This window comes from Montipora foliosa, chromosome 9, assembly GCF_036669935.1.
Source record: "Montipora foliosa isolate CH-2021 chromosome 9, ASM3666993v2, whole genome shotgun sequence".
Lineage (NCBI taxonomy): Eukaryota > Metazoa > Cnidaria > Anthozoa > Scleractinia > Acroporidae > Montipora > Montipora foliosa.
The window spans coordinates 1,253,132-1,267,790 of record NC_090877.1 but is presented as its reverse complement, the minus strand read 5'-3'; the positions used below and the strand labels follow the sequence as shown (position 1 = coordinate 1,267,790).

The 14,659-nt window shown below is 38.0% G+C and overlaps 1 protein-coding gene across 1 annotated transcript in view; it reads left to right on the top strand.

Moving 5' to 3' along the window:
* Nucleotides 1-14,659, top strand: part of LOC137970237 (TATA-binding protein-associated factor 172-like) — a 45,478-nt gene that overhangs the window by 3,329 nt on the left and 27,490 nt on the right. Inside the window, exons 5-15 of the mRNA XM_068816755.1 lie at nucleotides 734-909; nucleotides 1,077-1,231; nucleotides 5,748-5,886; nucleotides 6,485-6,553; nucleotides 6,701-6,796; nucleotides 8,148-8,243; nucleotides 10,045-10,221; nucleotides 11,163-11,303; nucleotides 12,021-12,284; nucleotides 13,264-13,386; nucleotides 14,472-14,627. Of these exons, the coding sequence (XP_068672856.1) occupies nucleotides 734-909; nucleotides 1,077-1,231; nucleotides 5,748-5,886; nucleotides 6,485-6,553; nucleotides 6,701-6,796; nucleotides 8,148-8,243; nucleotides 10,045-10,221; nucleotides 11,163-11,303; nucleotides 12,021-12,284; nucleotides 13,264-13,386; nucleotides 14,472-14,627 (1,592 nt within the window). The remainder of the gene's footprint in view (nucleotides 1-733; nucleotides 910-1,076; nucleotides 1,232-5,747; nucleotides 5,887-6,484; nucleotides 6,554-6,700; nucleotides 6,797-8,147; nucleotides 8,244-10,044; nucleotides 10,222-11,162; nucleotides 11,304-12,020; nucleotides 12,285-13,263; nucleotides 13,387-14,471; nucleotides 14,628-14,659) is intronic.

Genomic DNA, 14,659 nt, shown 5'->3' with positions numbered 1-14,659 from the left:
AGATAGTAAATGGCCAATGAGGTGCATAACACCAAGTTGGCTATAACCAGTCTCATATTCAACAAGTGCAAATGGAATAATATTATTGTTCTTTTTATTAAATTTTTCGACACCTGGAAATTAAAGGCAATAATTTTCCAGCTGGGCAACACTTAACACAATAAGTTTCCATAAGGTCGTATGGTATATGAGATGCTAACCGAGAGTGAGTTAACCAATCAGAAATGCAATATCTAAGTTTGAAAATATAATAATAATAATAATAATAATAATAATAATAATAATAATAACAATAATATTATTATTATTATTATTATTATTATTATTATTATTTTTATTGTGACTTGTTTTTTGGTGATGTGTGTCAATAGGTCCTTCCCAGCAATCAGGCCTCTGTTGTTGAAAAGGTGGATAGACTAAGTGTAGATATTGCAAATCTAACTGCAATGAAAACACAAACATGCCATGTGCTTCATTTTTTATATCACAACTGTGCATGTCATGTACAATATAGGTCCACAATGTATACTACAGAAAGCGCTATCCACTGGATAAACACTTGCAAACCAATATTCATACAGTGGATAGTGCTTTCCACCTTTCAAAAAACTGATGGGGCCAGATGTTTTTAAAGCTCATATGCTACTCCTGTGGATATTCCACTTATTTGAGATACTACTAGAAAGAAAATCAAGGCATTTTTTGATGAAATCCTCAAATCAATAATTTCTAGGACTTGAACCAAAGGACAGGTTGATCAGACAGCAGAAACTTCTAAGGAAACGACTTGGCTTGGATATTGCCCCAGGTATAGATGTTGGAATGGATAAATTATTTGATGATGAAGATCTATTGGTCGGCTCCCACGAGGTCAAAGGAAAATCCTCGAGCAAACATAAGTCATTTGAGGTTGGTAAATAGCTCTAATTGTTATTTTCATGACCAAAATACTGCCTTCCATAAACATATAATAACAGGTACATGGGGTCATTTTCTTAATTAATGCACATAGATCTTTTTGTCCGTTGTCCTACTCATCAAAAAATTGTATTAAAAATTATTTCTCCTCTTTTTAGAGTGCTGCTGAAGTTGTGGCAGCAGAGATAGCTGCAATTAGTTCTTCATCAATGAGTGCACGGGAAAAGAACAGAGCAATCAGAAAAGCCAAAATGTTGGCAAAACAAAGATCAAAAGATTCATCAAAAGAAGGCGATTCACTACAGTCCAACAGGTGGGCCATCATTCTGAGAATGTTGCATGGTGCCCTTTTATTCAACCAGTCCTTGATAAAAAAATAAGTTAGGAACTATCTTCACTGCTTTTCCCTGAGCCTTTTGAGCTTTATGAATTTTTTTGCTATTTCCCCCCTTTCTTCATTATTAAAAACTTCGGCTCCCAATTCAAATGGTCTCCCAATTTTCATCGAGATTAATGGTATTTGCTAATTACTGGGTTGCCAAACCCAGTCGGAATCTCGGTTTCATTTCGTGGGTTTTTTTGTTATTTTCCGTGTCGGGAAAAGTCTTGCCTGTCACTCCCCTGCTAAGTGGTGTCTTTGTGCATGGAGTCTTCTGTGCGTATTTTGTTTGGTTTGAGGGGGCTGGGGTAATGCGTAGCTTGCTCTGCACAATTAACCTGTAATGGCGTCGAAAGTCATTGTAACGGGAATGGCTTTTTAGTACATCTTTAAAGAAAATATACCCACATGGAGCTCAAGAATGGAACGTCAAGACAGGCGGTGAAACATAAAGATCTGGAATCTTAAAAAAGCAACGAGTAATGGACTTCGACAGCGTGAATCTTTCGCCCGTCGAGCCGAAATCAAAATATGCTGTACTTCTAATATTTCGCCAAGGTGGTGTTACGTACAACACTGAAACCAAATGGAAACTTCTCTGGTAACTTACGGGTTCAACAAAGACAGAGAAGGAATCGAACACCACAAGTAGATCTGTGATCTCTGTTGTGTGTCTCACAGTGTTTACTGAAGTCGCATCTATTTAAAGTTTGTCTGGCAAGTAACATTCATTTTAAGACTCAACTCAGCAAAGGTAAAAACAAATTGGAAATGTGACAGTGAAAAATTATTTGAATGAAAGCTTGTTGTCTCTTTTGTGCTTTATTACTTACGGTCAAGGTTCTTTCGAAAAGGGTTTGATGTGAACTGTCCGAAATTTATTTAATTGCATATGCTTTGTGATTGTGTGTTTCGCTTGCTCGCACGCAACTGAAATAGGAAGGGTTTCTTGCCTCTTATTGCAAATATGTTTCGCTGGAAAATATTTCTGTGAAATTTCTAGCTTTTGTAAATTTATCATGTGTAATTTTCGAGCTTAGCAAATTTGCATACATGTGTTGAAATGTGATACGGGGAGAATTTTTGTGGTAACGCATAAGTCACGAAAATAAACAGGTCTGTTGGAAGCGTGCTTGAGTTTCAACAAAATGACCCCCAAAATCGGCAAAATATTGTGACGCTGATGAATAATAAAGTAGCTGCTATTACCAAAACGATGGAATTACCTGGTGATAAATAACCTTGTCTTGGAGAGTAAATTTTTGATTTTCCAGAAACAATGGTCACTGTGATCTCTGAGAGTGATCTTTGTGTTGAATTCGCACATTTCTTGTCAAAATTTATAACAATTGAAAGAAAAAGAAAACTAAAAAAACAAAAACCCGGTATCTTGGCATCATTTGACACAGATGCTTCACTGTTTCGCGAGTAAACATGCCGCGGTAACTTGATCACTCTGCCCGCTGAATTCGATGTGCGATTTACTCGGTGCAGCCAAAAGTACAATTACAACAAAACAACTAAAATCTCCCAAAATGTTTTTCGCTGATGGTAACTTTTTATATTCGTGGTTCAAAATTAATGTTGTTTTCACGTCGAAAATTTTGTTACCGATGGCAAAATATTTTATGCTCGATCGACCGTCCTGAAACTTCCTTCTGCTCTTCTTAAAAACTGTGTATCCATATTTATTTACTTTTACATCAATATTTGTTTTGCATAAAGCAAGCTTACAAAATCTGTATCTTGCTTGGTTCGCATTTGATAGCATTAAAATGGAATTCTCTGTCCTATGCTTCTGTTACTCAGTGGTATATTTCTTAGGTCGCCCATCCAGATACTAACCCACCGCATAGGGGTTAACTTCAACTTTAAACTTTTGTTTACAAAACTGTCAGGTGCTGTTAGTACACGCTTACACTTGTGGTGGAAAGAAGTTGCATGATCAACATGTCAGCCCAGAAGCCAATGTTTCTCGATTCCCTTTTATTCTGTCAACATGTCTCTCCCAGAAGACAATGTTTTTCACTTCCCATTTATTTTCTTTCTGGGTTCAGTACTTTGCTAGTAACCACATGTCTTCTCAGGTTATTTACCCAAGACTTCTACCATGGCACTACAATGATAGACAATACCAAAACAATATCGTGCACTATTAGAGCTACATATTACGCAAGGACAACTTGAATCTCCTGGAAGACAACACACAGCTCAGTTGACATTATGGAATAAATCGCTGTGTTACTTCACTACCACACGTAAGCAATGCGTGTCAACGTTTTTTAAAGAGGACAGGAATTTCTTCTTTCTGACAAATTCGATGTGCGATTTACTCGGTGCAGCCAAACTTGTACAATTACAACAAAACAACTAAAATCTCCCAAACTGTTTTTCGCTGATGGTAACCTTTATATTCGTGGTCCAAAATTAATGTTGTTTTCATGTCGTAGATTTTGTTACCGATGGCAAAATATTTTATGCTCGATCGACCGTCCTGAAACTTCCTTCTGCTCTTCTTAAAAATTGTGTATCCATATTTATTTACTTTTACATCAATATTTGTTTTGCATAAAGCAAGCTAACAAAATCTGTATCTTGCTTGGTTCGCATTTGATAGCATTAAAATGGAATTCTCTGTCCTATGCTTCTGTTACTGAGTGGTATATTTCTTAGGTCGCCCATCCAGATACTAACCCTGCCGAATAGGCAATAATTTCAGTTTTCAACTTTTGTTTACAAAGCTGTCAGATGCTCTCAGTGCACGCTTACACTTGTGGTGGAAAGAAGTTGCATGATCAACACGTCAGCCCAGAAGCCAATGTTTCTCGATTCCCTTTTATTTTCTTCAGTCTCTCTGGGTTCAGTACTTTGCTAGTAACCACATGTCTTCTAAAGGGGCTATTTATCTAAGACTTCTACCATGGCGCTACAATGATAGGCAATACCAAAACAATATCGTGTACTGTTAGACCTACATATTACGCAAAGACAACTGTCAACATGTCATCCCAGAAGACAATGTTTTTCACTTCCCATTTATTTTCTTCAATCTTTCTGGGCTCAGTACTTTGCTAGTAACCACATGTCTTCTCAGGCTATTTACCCAAGACTTCTACCATGGCACTACAATGATAGACAATACCAAAACAATATCGTGCACTGTTAGAGCTACATATCACGCAAGGACAACTTGAATCTCCGGGAAGACAACACACAGCTCAGTTGACATTATGGAATAAATCGCTGTGTTACTTCACTACCACACGTAAGCAATGCGTGTCAATTTTTTTTAAAGAGGACAGGAATTTCTTCTTTCTGACAAATGATTAATTAATAGGCCGGTAGCCAGGTTTTTAACCTTAGAAAAGGAGCTGTTTCGTCGTACGAACGTGTGCGGACCTGTGAGCCAAAGGGCCTCTGCTGGTATGACTTCTGGGTGACCCCTTAAATGGTCTTAGTAACCCACCAACTTGAAAAAAATTGCCTGGAACGCTGCACGTACCACAGGCAACCCAGTGTACCCTCACGGAGGGTCTAGTTTAAAAGTAAAACCTGTCAGTGTCAGTATTTGGAGTCAACAGGTGAATTATGGCAGTTATTTAGGCAGTCAGCCCCTTTAAACAAACTGTACTATTTAGAATGTTCAAATACTGACATGAAGCACTGTGTCAAATAACAGCTGCTATGTTATTGTACCATGTGAAGCAACAATAATTTATACTTTGCATTTGAAGTGCTCTTAATATTGTGATGTAAACTTAGGTTACTATAGTAACAGGAGTGCCAAATGCTTGTACATGTATCAAAAACAAACTCAGTATTAAACCATAATTTTTTGTTGCTGGAAATTGATAAGAAGGTTACATTGACCGTTTTTGCAAAAAAAAAAAAAAAAAAAAATTTGAGTGGATTCAAAGGTACCGTTGAAGATGGCATCAAATATTCTCCACAAAATTCACTGTTTCATCTTAAGCTGCTGATCACTTTACAGTATTATTAAAATAGGTGTCACCAAATTAGTTTTTTTAGATATTTAAAACATTAATTTTATTAGATTGCTTTCCTGAACAATTACCGCTGCTAGATATACAAAACAATAATAATTCTCCCCAAAATGTACTTAACTACTTTCAAATGCCTCATCGATATCATGAAAAACTATTATTAAACTTAAACTTAAAGAGGAATCAAACACACCTCACTAATCCTGGATTATTACCTTTATTAAATGGAAAAGCAAAATATAAGGGTTGGCTTTCCTGTTGCTAAGGTGCCCTATTACAGTTAATAAATTGAGCACATCTTGTTAAGCATGGAGTGTTGTTTTATATGGTATAACACGAGTACTTGAAACACTGTTGTAGGCTCAATCCTTCTTCCACTTTATGGTTAAAACTGGTTTGAGCCATCTTAGTGACCTTTCCACTTTTATTTCTCTAACTTGACCTAGTATTGATAATGACCTGGACACAGATCAAGGACCAGCTTCCAAGAAACGCAAGACTGCCAGTGTACTTGTTGATCAACCAGCAGAATCTGACAAGATGGTTGTTGATCAAGTAACAGATGTGTCAGCAACTTTTGAGGAGGTGATAGATGCAGCTATATTTTGTGATTTTACCACTTTTTATTTTGTACTTGAAAGAAACCTAATTTTGCTTCAGTAACACAGATACTCTTATGGTACATGTAAATCTCAGATACAGATAACATTATTTTCATTAAATCTCAAGGATTTTAATGTGGTTAAATGCAATTTAACCTAGTTAACAACAAAGAGATGCTGGTTTTCGGTGCATTTAGGTCCTTAATTAATGGAGCAGTTTGCTTAGCGGTCAGTGGTTCATTCGTACGTGCACGGGCTCACGTAGGTCACACAGTCTCAGTGTAGCAGCCATTTGAGGCTACACCAGGGAGAGTTGTTCTCAGTGTTAGCATTTGTATTTTTTCTGCCTGCCTGCCTGCCTGCCTCCCTCTCTCCCCCCACTTTTTTCCACTGTTATCACAGTGTGACGGGTGCCTGAATGTCTCTGTGTGGGGGCTCATGGCTGGGTTGCGGGGATTGCTAGCCATGGAAGCGCTTTATTGTCTAGGGGCTGGCTGATTAAAGTGAAGGCCCCTGGACATCCCGAGCACCCACCTTCCACTCAGCTTGATTCAGTTGTTTAATGTCTGTTTTCTTTGTAGTCTACTGAATGGCCATTTGACAATTTTTGCCAAGAACTTTGCCAAGATCTATTTCACCAGTCATGGGAGGTTAGTTAGTTCTCTCGACAGAGCAATATTGTCACTTGCATTTTAGGACTCTTGTTACTTTGTACCACTGTTGATGGCTAGTAATTTTGTTTTTTCATTGCATTCACTGACTCAGAACAGAAAATTTATAATATTGGATTTATTTAGGTTCGTCATGGGGCAGCCACTGGCCTCCGAGAGATCATCAAAGTTCATGGACAAGGAGCAGGGAAGACATTAGATGCTTCTCAGTTTATTGAAGAAGTGAGCTAACTAATACCATTTTTTAAAAGTTGTCAAGTGGCTGGATATTTCCGATTTTAAGACTATTAATTATTTTATACTATACAAGCAATAATTGCTTGTATAGTATAAAATACTATCAGAAACCCATAAGGGATGAAACGTGTAGCGCGCGTTCACAGCTTCCGAATATTCATTGTGAACTGATTGGTTGAATGTTTCAGTGCTAAGTACCATATTTGGAAACCCCTCGCTCTTGTTGTTCCAAATATATTTATGTACTTATATTCAGAAGCTTGTATCCCAGCACACAAAGGGCTGTTACATGTTTCAACCCTTATGGGTTTCTGATACTATACAATTATTAATATGGTGTTGTATACGTCACAGGGGAAGTTAATTCTGGGATAAGAGTGGACAAAGGAGTTATTAATTTGAAAAGTGCAATAGCTTCATATGTCAGTCTATTGCCATAAATATTTTTTCTGGTCTCCAATGCTTGTTTGGTTTGCAAGAGCATTCAGTGCTTTGATGATTTCAAATGAATCTGAGTATCTAGTTGATTTAAAATGAGTCTTGGGATTGGACTTTAAGACAGTTTTAGTTTTGTTTTGTTTTTTTACATAAGTATCAACAACATTTTAAAGTCCTTTCAAAATGGTGAAGATTGGTGTTTTCTATTTTGAACTACCTTCTTTGGTTCCAGAGATATTCAAGTATTTGTTAAAAAATGGATGATGTCAAAATGATTGCAAATGACTGTAATGAATCACAAAATTGAGAATATCTCTGGAAATGTAGGAGGCAGGAGTAATCTACATTGAAAGGCACAAAATAATACCCTCTAGGCTGTTGCCATGCCAACCATTTTTGCTGCTGGGTCCATTTAATGCAGAATTGATTTTGTTGTTTATTGTTGTAATAAGACATGTTCACTCTCTTTATGCTTATACAGAGATCTAAAGCATTATAGGCAGCACATGCATTTCAAGTCTGACCATCTGCCTGTACAGTTTATGAGTTCAAAATCCATGATATTTGGTTTATTGCAAAGAGGCATTGGAAACAAGAGTGTTACCATGACAACATCATAATGGGTGTCATTTTGTGCCTTATCTGATGTACATTACTGGTGCCAATGTTCTGAATTTTGGGATTTATTACAGGCATGTGTACACTTAATTACACATCAACTTTTGAACAAAAACTTGAACATCTTGGAAATGACAGAAAATGCTCCAAAATAGAACACACCATTTTTTAAAGGTCTTTAAAATAAGAAAGAGACATTTTTCATTTCATAGGCACTTTAATTAAACATGATAGGAAATTTCTTTTGTGTTGAAAGTATATTTCTATACTTACACTGTAGCTTCAGATTCAAAACAGAAAGTGGTTGGAAAACATGTCTTTGCACCTCCTGTGTGTCATGGCTCTTGATCGATTTGGGGACTTCGTGAGTGATGAGGTAGGATTTGAATGTGCCAAGAAATATATTGTCATTAACATAATTTTATTAAGCTCAAAAATCTTTAAGCCTCATAGACCAACTGGACAAGGATCTTGATACTCCTCAAAACTTTCACTGTTAGGAGCTCCTATCCTCACCTTCCGGGATAACAGATGCAAAATTGGTAGTTATTTACTTCACAGCCTTACTGGCAACGGGCATTGGTCTTTTCCTGAGGTTACATTGTATATCATGAATTAAATGGCTTACTTTGCTCTCCTGTTTTTGAGCAAACTTTTGTATCACTTGCAGAGCCATGCTTGGCCATGAACCTTTAACTTTTACACAATTGGTATGAAGAAAAAAGTAAAAAGTTGGCAAAGTATGTTTAATACATGCACCAAGATGGAAAGGTTTTTCTCAACAATGAAAAGATATTTTTGAAAGGTCTAAGATATTTTAGAAAGAGTTGGTTGTAGAGTTGAAGAGTTTTAGTCCCTCTGATGCCTTTAAATGCAGTAAAATGTAATTTAACGGAGTTAACAACAAAGAGCGGATGTGTTCCCTCAGTGGTCTGCAGAATTGTTTTGCACATGTGCCAGTGCATTCACCTATGTTTATGTTCCTTCATGCCCAACAATGTTTTGTGAGGCACTGCATGCAGCAGGGGTCTGCGCTCCCCTGCTTTTTGCGTTGTTTGTTCATGCACCTGTGCCAGTGCATGCGTGGAGCCAGGGTTGGTAAGCCTGTGCAGTCAGCGGTCTTATGTTGTCCACATGTGCGTGGATCCCTCATGTTTGTTGTTGCGCCATTCTACTTTTGAGCATTGTTTCTGGGTTGTCCCCCCCTCCCACCCTCCCCTTTTCCCACTGTATGTATACTATATCAGTGTGATGGGGTGCCCTTCTTCCCTTCTGGGTGTGGGCTCATGGCTGGGTTGCCAGGATTTGCCAGCCATGGGAGCAGTCTCATGTAGGAGCTGGCTGCCAATAGTGGAAGCTCCTGGATGTCGGGAGCACTCAACTTCCATTTAGCAATGCTGTTCTTAAGCATAAAAATATATCTATAAGTGCTTACATGTCTACTGAGGAGTCCTAAGCACTTAACAGTCTATGGAGACTGAAAGAATGCTATACATGTAGTTTCCATGGAACAGACGGACATTTCAAAGAATCCTATTTTCTTTACTGAACCTGTTCTTTGTTGCCAACAGTGAAGGATGGGACAGATTCAAATTTGGAAAGATTGGCCAATCTTTTCAAAATAAAATTTAACACAAGTGGAGGGGATTGAACTCAATTTTGACCAAAAAACTGCTGTGAGAGTGCCCTTTTAATATGGTTTTTTGATTTAGCCAGTGTTGATTTCGTAGTTACAGTGTATAATTAGATAGACTTGCACACAAGTTGACTTAGTTTGTACTTGCTTACTTACTGTGGTGAGCATGAACTCATGAAAGCAGGAAAGGAAAGTAAAAGAAAGCAACTTTATTTAAGTGTCTAGTCATTCTAGTGCTGGAGCACTGATTGGGGACACTGTAAACTGAAATTAACATTTAACGCAAATCAAGTCAACTATTACATGTAGTTTTGAGGAAAGGGGAATTAAACTGGAGTACCCAGAGAAAATCTCTCTATGCAGAGTAGAGAACCAACAAACTCAATTCACATAAATGACAAATCAAATCGATCTGGGAATCGAAACCGAGCCACATTGGTGGGAGGTGAGTGCTCTCACCTGCACCATCCCTGCACCCCAAGTAATAGTAATTAAACTGCTGGAGGAATTTTGTTACATGTATGCCATAAATCATTTACAGGTTGTTGCTCCTGTCCGTGAGACTTGTGCTCAGACAATAGGAGTCATCTTAAAGCACACAGATGCGGTTAGTGTTAAGAGGGTAATGATGGTGCTGCTGACACTGCAAGCTCAAGAGGAATGGGAGGTGCGACATGGAGGACTGATGGGACTCAAATATCTGATGGCTGTGAGACAGGTTAGCATGTTGTCTCTTTGATCAAATAAATCAACAACAGGTGATGATGATGATGACCGTCTTTTCCTATCTTTGACATGTGCTTGTATATTTTTGGTCAATGGAAAAATTTATTATCATATTTAGTCATGCTTGTTTGAGTCCCAGGGCAACTTTGTGAGCAAAGAGAAAAAAAATGCAGCAATTAACTTAACATCATCTGCAGCCTTGGACAAAAAAAATTAATTGTTGAAACACTTTGCAACATAACACTTTATACTTAGATAATGCTTCAGGTGTTCATATTAACAGTTACATCACCTGCAAATACAGCAATCTTTGCAGTGATTGAAACTGTTGGATAGTGACTTACATGTATCTGTTGTAGGTCATTTTGTTCCTTATATAGTTTAATTTGCAACCAACTAGGTCATTTTGTTTCAATCGAGGTTAACTGGTTTTGACGTAGATCAAGTTATTTCAATCTAGGTCAGTTTGGGGCAGGTATAAAACACAGTTCATAGGTCACTGTTTTACCAATTCAGATGGTATCCTAAACATTCATTAAAGCTAACCTCAAGTCTAATTAGGTCTAAACAAAAGTTTGTAGGGCTAATATTAATGTTAGCATTTGTAAATGGTTAGGGTTGTTTATGTATTGCTAAAACAATGACCTGTGACCTCTGTTTTGTACTTGCCCCAAACTGACCATGGTTGAAACAACTTGATCTAGGTTAAAATGAGTTGATCTAGGTTGAAACAAGTTCACCTAGGTTGAAACAAAATGACCTAGTTTGGTTGAAATTTAACCTAAGGAACAAAATAACCTGCAACATATCCACTAGAGAAGATGCAGTCTTCACACGACTGGGGCCAGGATGAGAAATAACTCTCTGCAAAGTTAAAATTTAATATAAAATCCTTTGCAGGAGATTCAGAACCACCTGTGATTCTTTTATTAGGATTTGACCAGAGATTTGTTGCCCCTGGTGTTGGACCCCATAGTTACAGCTCTCAAAGATGATGATGATGATGTTCGAGCAGTTGCTGCATCTGCCTTGTTGCCTGTGGCAGAGTCATTAGTGATGCTTGCACCCAATCGTGTAAGTAGGTTTATTTTGTTTGGCTACTAGTTTGAGAGGTTTGAGGGGCGTACTTTTGAAATTCAACAGGGAGCCAATTTATCGCAGCTACATATTTTATGAAATCTATTGTGTCTTGTGAAAAATGTGCAATGAAGCCTTTATAATAAACCTTGATAAAAAAATGTCCTTGGTATAGCAAATGAAAAATCTTGCCCCCTATCAAAGTGAAATGCATGAGAAAGAACCTCGATACAGAGAAATACTGATATAACTGAAAATTTCAACACTTTTGCACTTCATGAAGGAGTTTATTGAGGTTCCAGTGTATTATTCTGCCTTTTACATGGCTCAGTTTTGTTGTGCGTTGGTTGCTGTGAGCTGAAATTCACTCCTTTACTAACACAGGGGGAGTCTTCTGATAAATTTATTAACTGAGGAGAAATTGTTGTCTTAACTTGTCCTCAATCTAGACAATGTATTGGTTTTTGAGTATTGAATGCACTATACAAGGTATAATTCTTGATCATTGCATTAATTTATGTACTATTAATTTTAGAGTCTATCTGTTTTAGTCATCCAGAGCTCTAAGACAGCAGGATGGGGGTGACTTTGTGAGAATGCAGTTTTCAGCATAGCACAGCTTGCATGAACAGCTGTAACCCTGACCCTAACCCTAACCTGCCTATGCCAACAGTAATAAATGTAAAAATATGCAATTTTACTTGATCTTCGCAGGTACAAGAAGTGCTTGTAACTTTGTGGGACACCTTGGTTGAACTTGATGACCTCACGGCATCAACAAACAGCATCATGTTACTGCTGGCTGGAATCCTGTCCTGTCCCTCTGTTGCTCAACAAGGAACAGCAGATGGCAGTAATGTCTCCCTCACAACACTTGTGCCAAGACTCTGGCCTTTTTTAAGGCACAACATCAAGTCCGTTCGATTGGCAGTGCTTGAAACCATCAAAACTCTTTTGGGGGGAAATCCTAAACAAAAGGTAAAGAAATTGCATACACATCTGGGTCTATCAAATTTTCATGTATGAAGGTAAATTAGCCAACTCATCGGCAAGTTAACCCATTGACTCTTCAGGGCTGGGCCCTAGGATGCCCTCAGTTGACAAGTAAAATTGACTGGGGTTAGACAGTAAAATCTGTTACGTTTCAGTCCCAGGAGTCAATGGGTAACGGTTAATGGAGGGGACATAGTTTGTGACTGATTAACCCATTCACTCCTCAGGTGGCCTAGGTCACCCCCAGTTGAGGAGTGAAAATTAATTGTCTGGCATTTAAGTCAATGAGTTAATTAAGGTTTTATTCTTTACACATGTTGTGCTACACAATTGCTATAAAAGTGGCTAGACACATTGCTGTGCAAGATCACTATATTCTACAGTGGATGTTAAGTGAGCGTGTTCTCTTAGGACGCTTTAGTAGGTGTTCATTTTCTTGTTTCACCTATTTTAATTTACAGTTCAGTCAATCTAAGCAACCTTTGGGGAGATGAGTTGCTCCAATAATAATTATTATTGTGCTAAAGTGACAAATCATTTTACTGTTTAGTAAGTCAGCAACTATGAATTTAGAAGTGTATTCAGTCTCTTTTGCATTACCCACAGGTAGTTTCATTAATTATTGATGCTTGTACATCTATATCCAATAAAACAAGTTCTGATGTGCATAAACGTTCTGTCCTGCTTGTTTCATTTACGCTCCTCATACTACAAGAATAATGGTTGGATATAAACAATGAACATGTCGAATGAGTAGTTTACAAAAACTACGTCCTCATCAGTGCTGTGTCACATCTACAAACTCTCAAGGTCACCTTGTTTGTAAATGTGATACATTATTCTGAACATTATACCCAAGAGGAGTTTAAGTAAAACTATTGTAGTTTGGTCATTTTTTTTAAGTAACTGCTTCCAGGACTATTTGCTTAAATGTGTATGTGTCTGTGTCTTGATGATTTTTCAGCCTGGAAGTGACTCAGGGTCAAACTGTTTATGGCTTGCACCAATCTTACAAGGTTCTTTGAGGCATGTTTATCAAAGATTCATTTTAGAATCAGACAGTGATGTTTTGGAGCTGGCATATAAGGTGGATTATAAATAATTTAACCAGTGTTTTCTGAAGAGCAAACATTGTATATGAAATTAAGTGAAAACTTTCTCATTTTGCTTCTGTTAAAGATCCATAATTATCAACGTTTGCATTGAATTTTGGTGTCTTGAAAATACCAGAGGCTCTGGCCCCAGCCCAGTCTGGTGCAATGGAACTGTACCCACATGGCCAGGGTTGTCCACAACCTGGCTCAAGAAAGTCCACACAGCTGGCCCTCTACCCAGTCTGGTACGATAGAACTACCCTTATGACGTGGGTTGTTTACGGGACGAACCAAACACATGTTTGGTACAAATAAGAGCACCAGAAAGTAGTTTTTCTTCACAAATCTTGACTGTTGGGACATGCTTGCCCACCTAACCACACAATTGCATGGAAGCAGTGGAATCATCAGGAAGGTTGCCACATTTATTCTATTTGCCCACGATGACAGCAGTCTCTTACATCGAACTCCTCAATTAAATCCTGACTGGGACTCTGATTTTTCAGTTGTACTTTTGCCTTTTGCCAAGCAACTAATGTGGGAATCAGACATGGCAGCAACAAGCCATGTCTGATTGCCAACCTCGTTGCAGTGTGAACCTATTTCTACCTTAACTCAAGTTAACTGTAGCACCTCACATAATAGGGAATTTAAGATCTACAATGGCGATCATTGACGAAAACGTCACCTCAAAATATAACTTGGCTCTATGATCATAAGTCTTTTGCGATTATTCAGTCTTTTTCACATCCTACAATATGGGCAAAATATGCCAAAAATAAATTGGTATGAGCAGTTTCAGAGTTAAAATAGAGAACGAAGGATTCTCTGTTGCATTCTTATGTTGTCGTCAAATTTTGTGATTTCACATCGTCGTTATGCAGAGGACTGCTTAGATACTTTCTAAAATCCGTGCTGCACATGCAGCACGATTATTTGTGCTCTTTTAACCAATGATATTACTGTTTTGTGGAGATGTCGTAGTCATAGCCATCGCCGTTTCTTAAATTCCCTAATGCCACCACAGCAGTGGTACAGTACTTACTACTTTTGATCTTTGGCTCTCAACTGTCTACAGGTATGGCATGAGATGCTTGAAAGATCTGCCAAGACCCATCTTGGAAGTGCAGCCATTCCATTCCTGAACAGTTGGCTTGGTATGATGATGATACCGGCCTGTGCTCCTATTGACCAAACAGCTCTTGTGCATGCTCTGCATAGAACTCAGGGAAAGGTGCAACTTTTTTTAGGAAAAAGTTATATTGT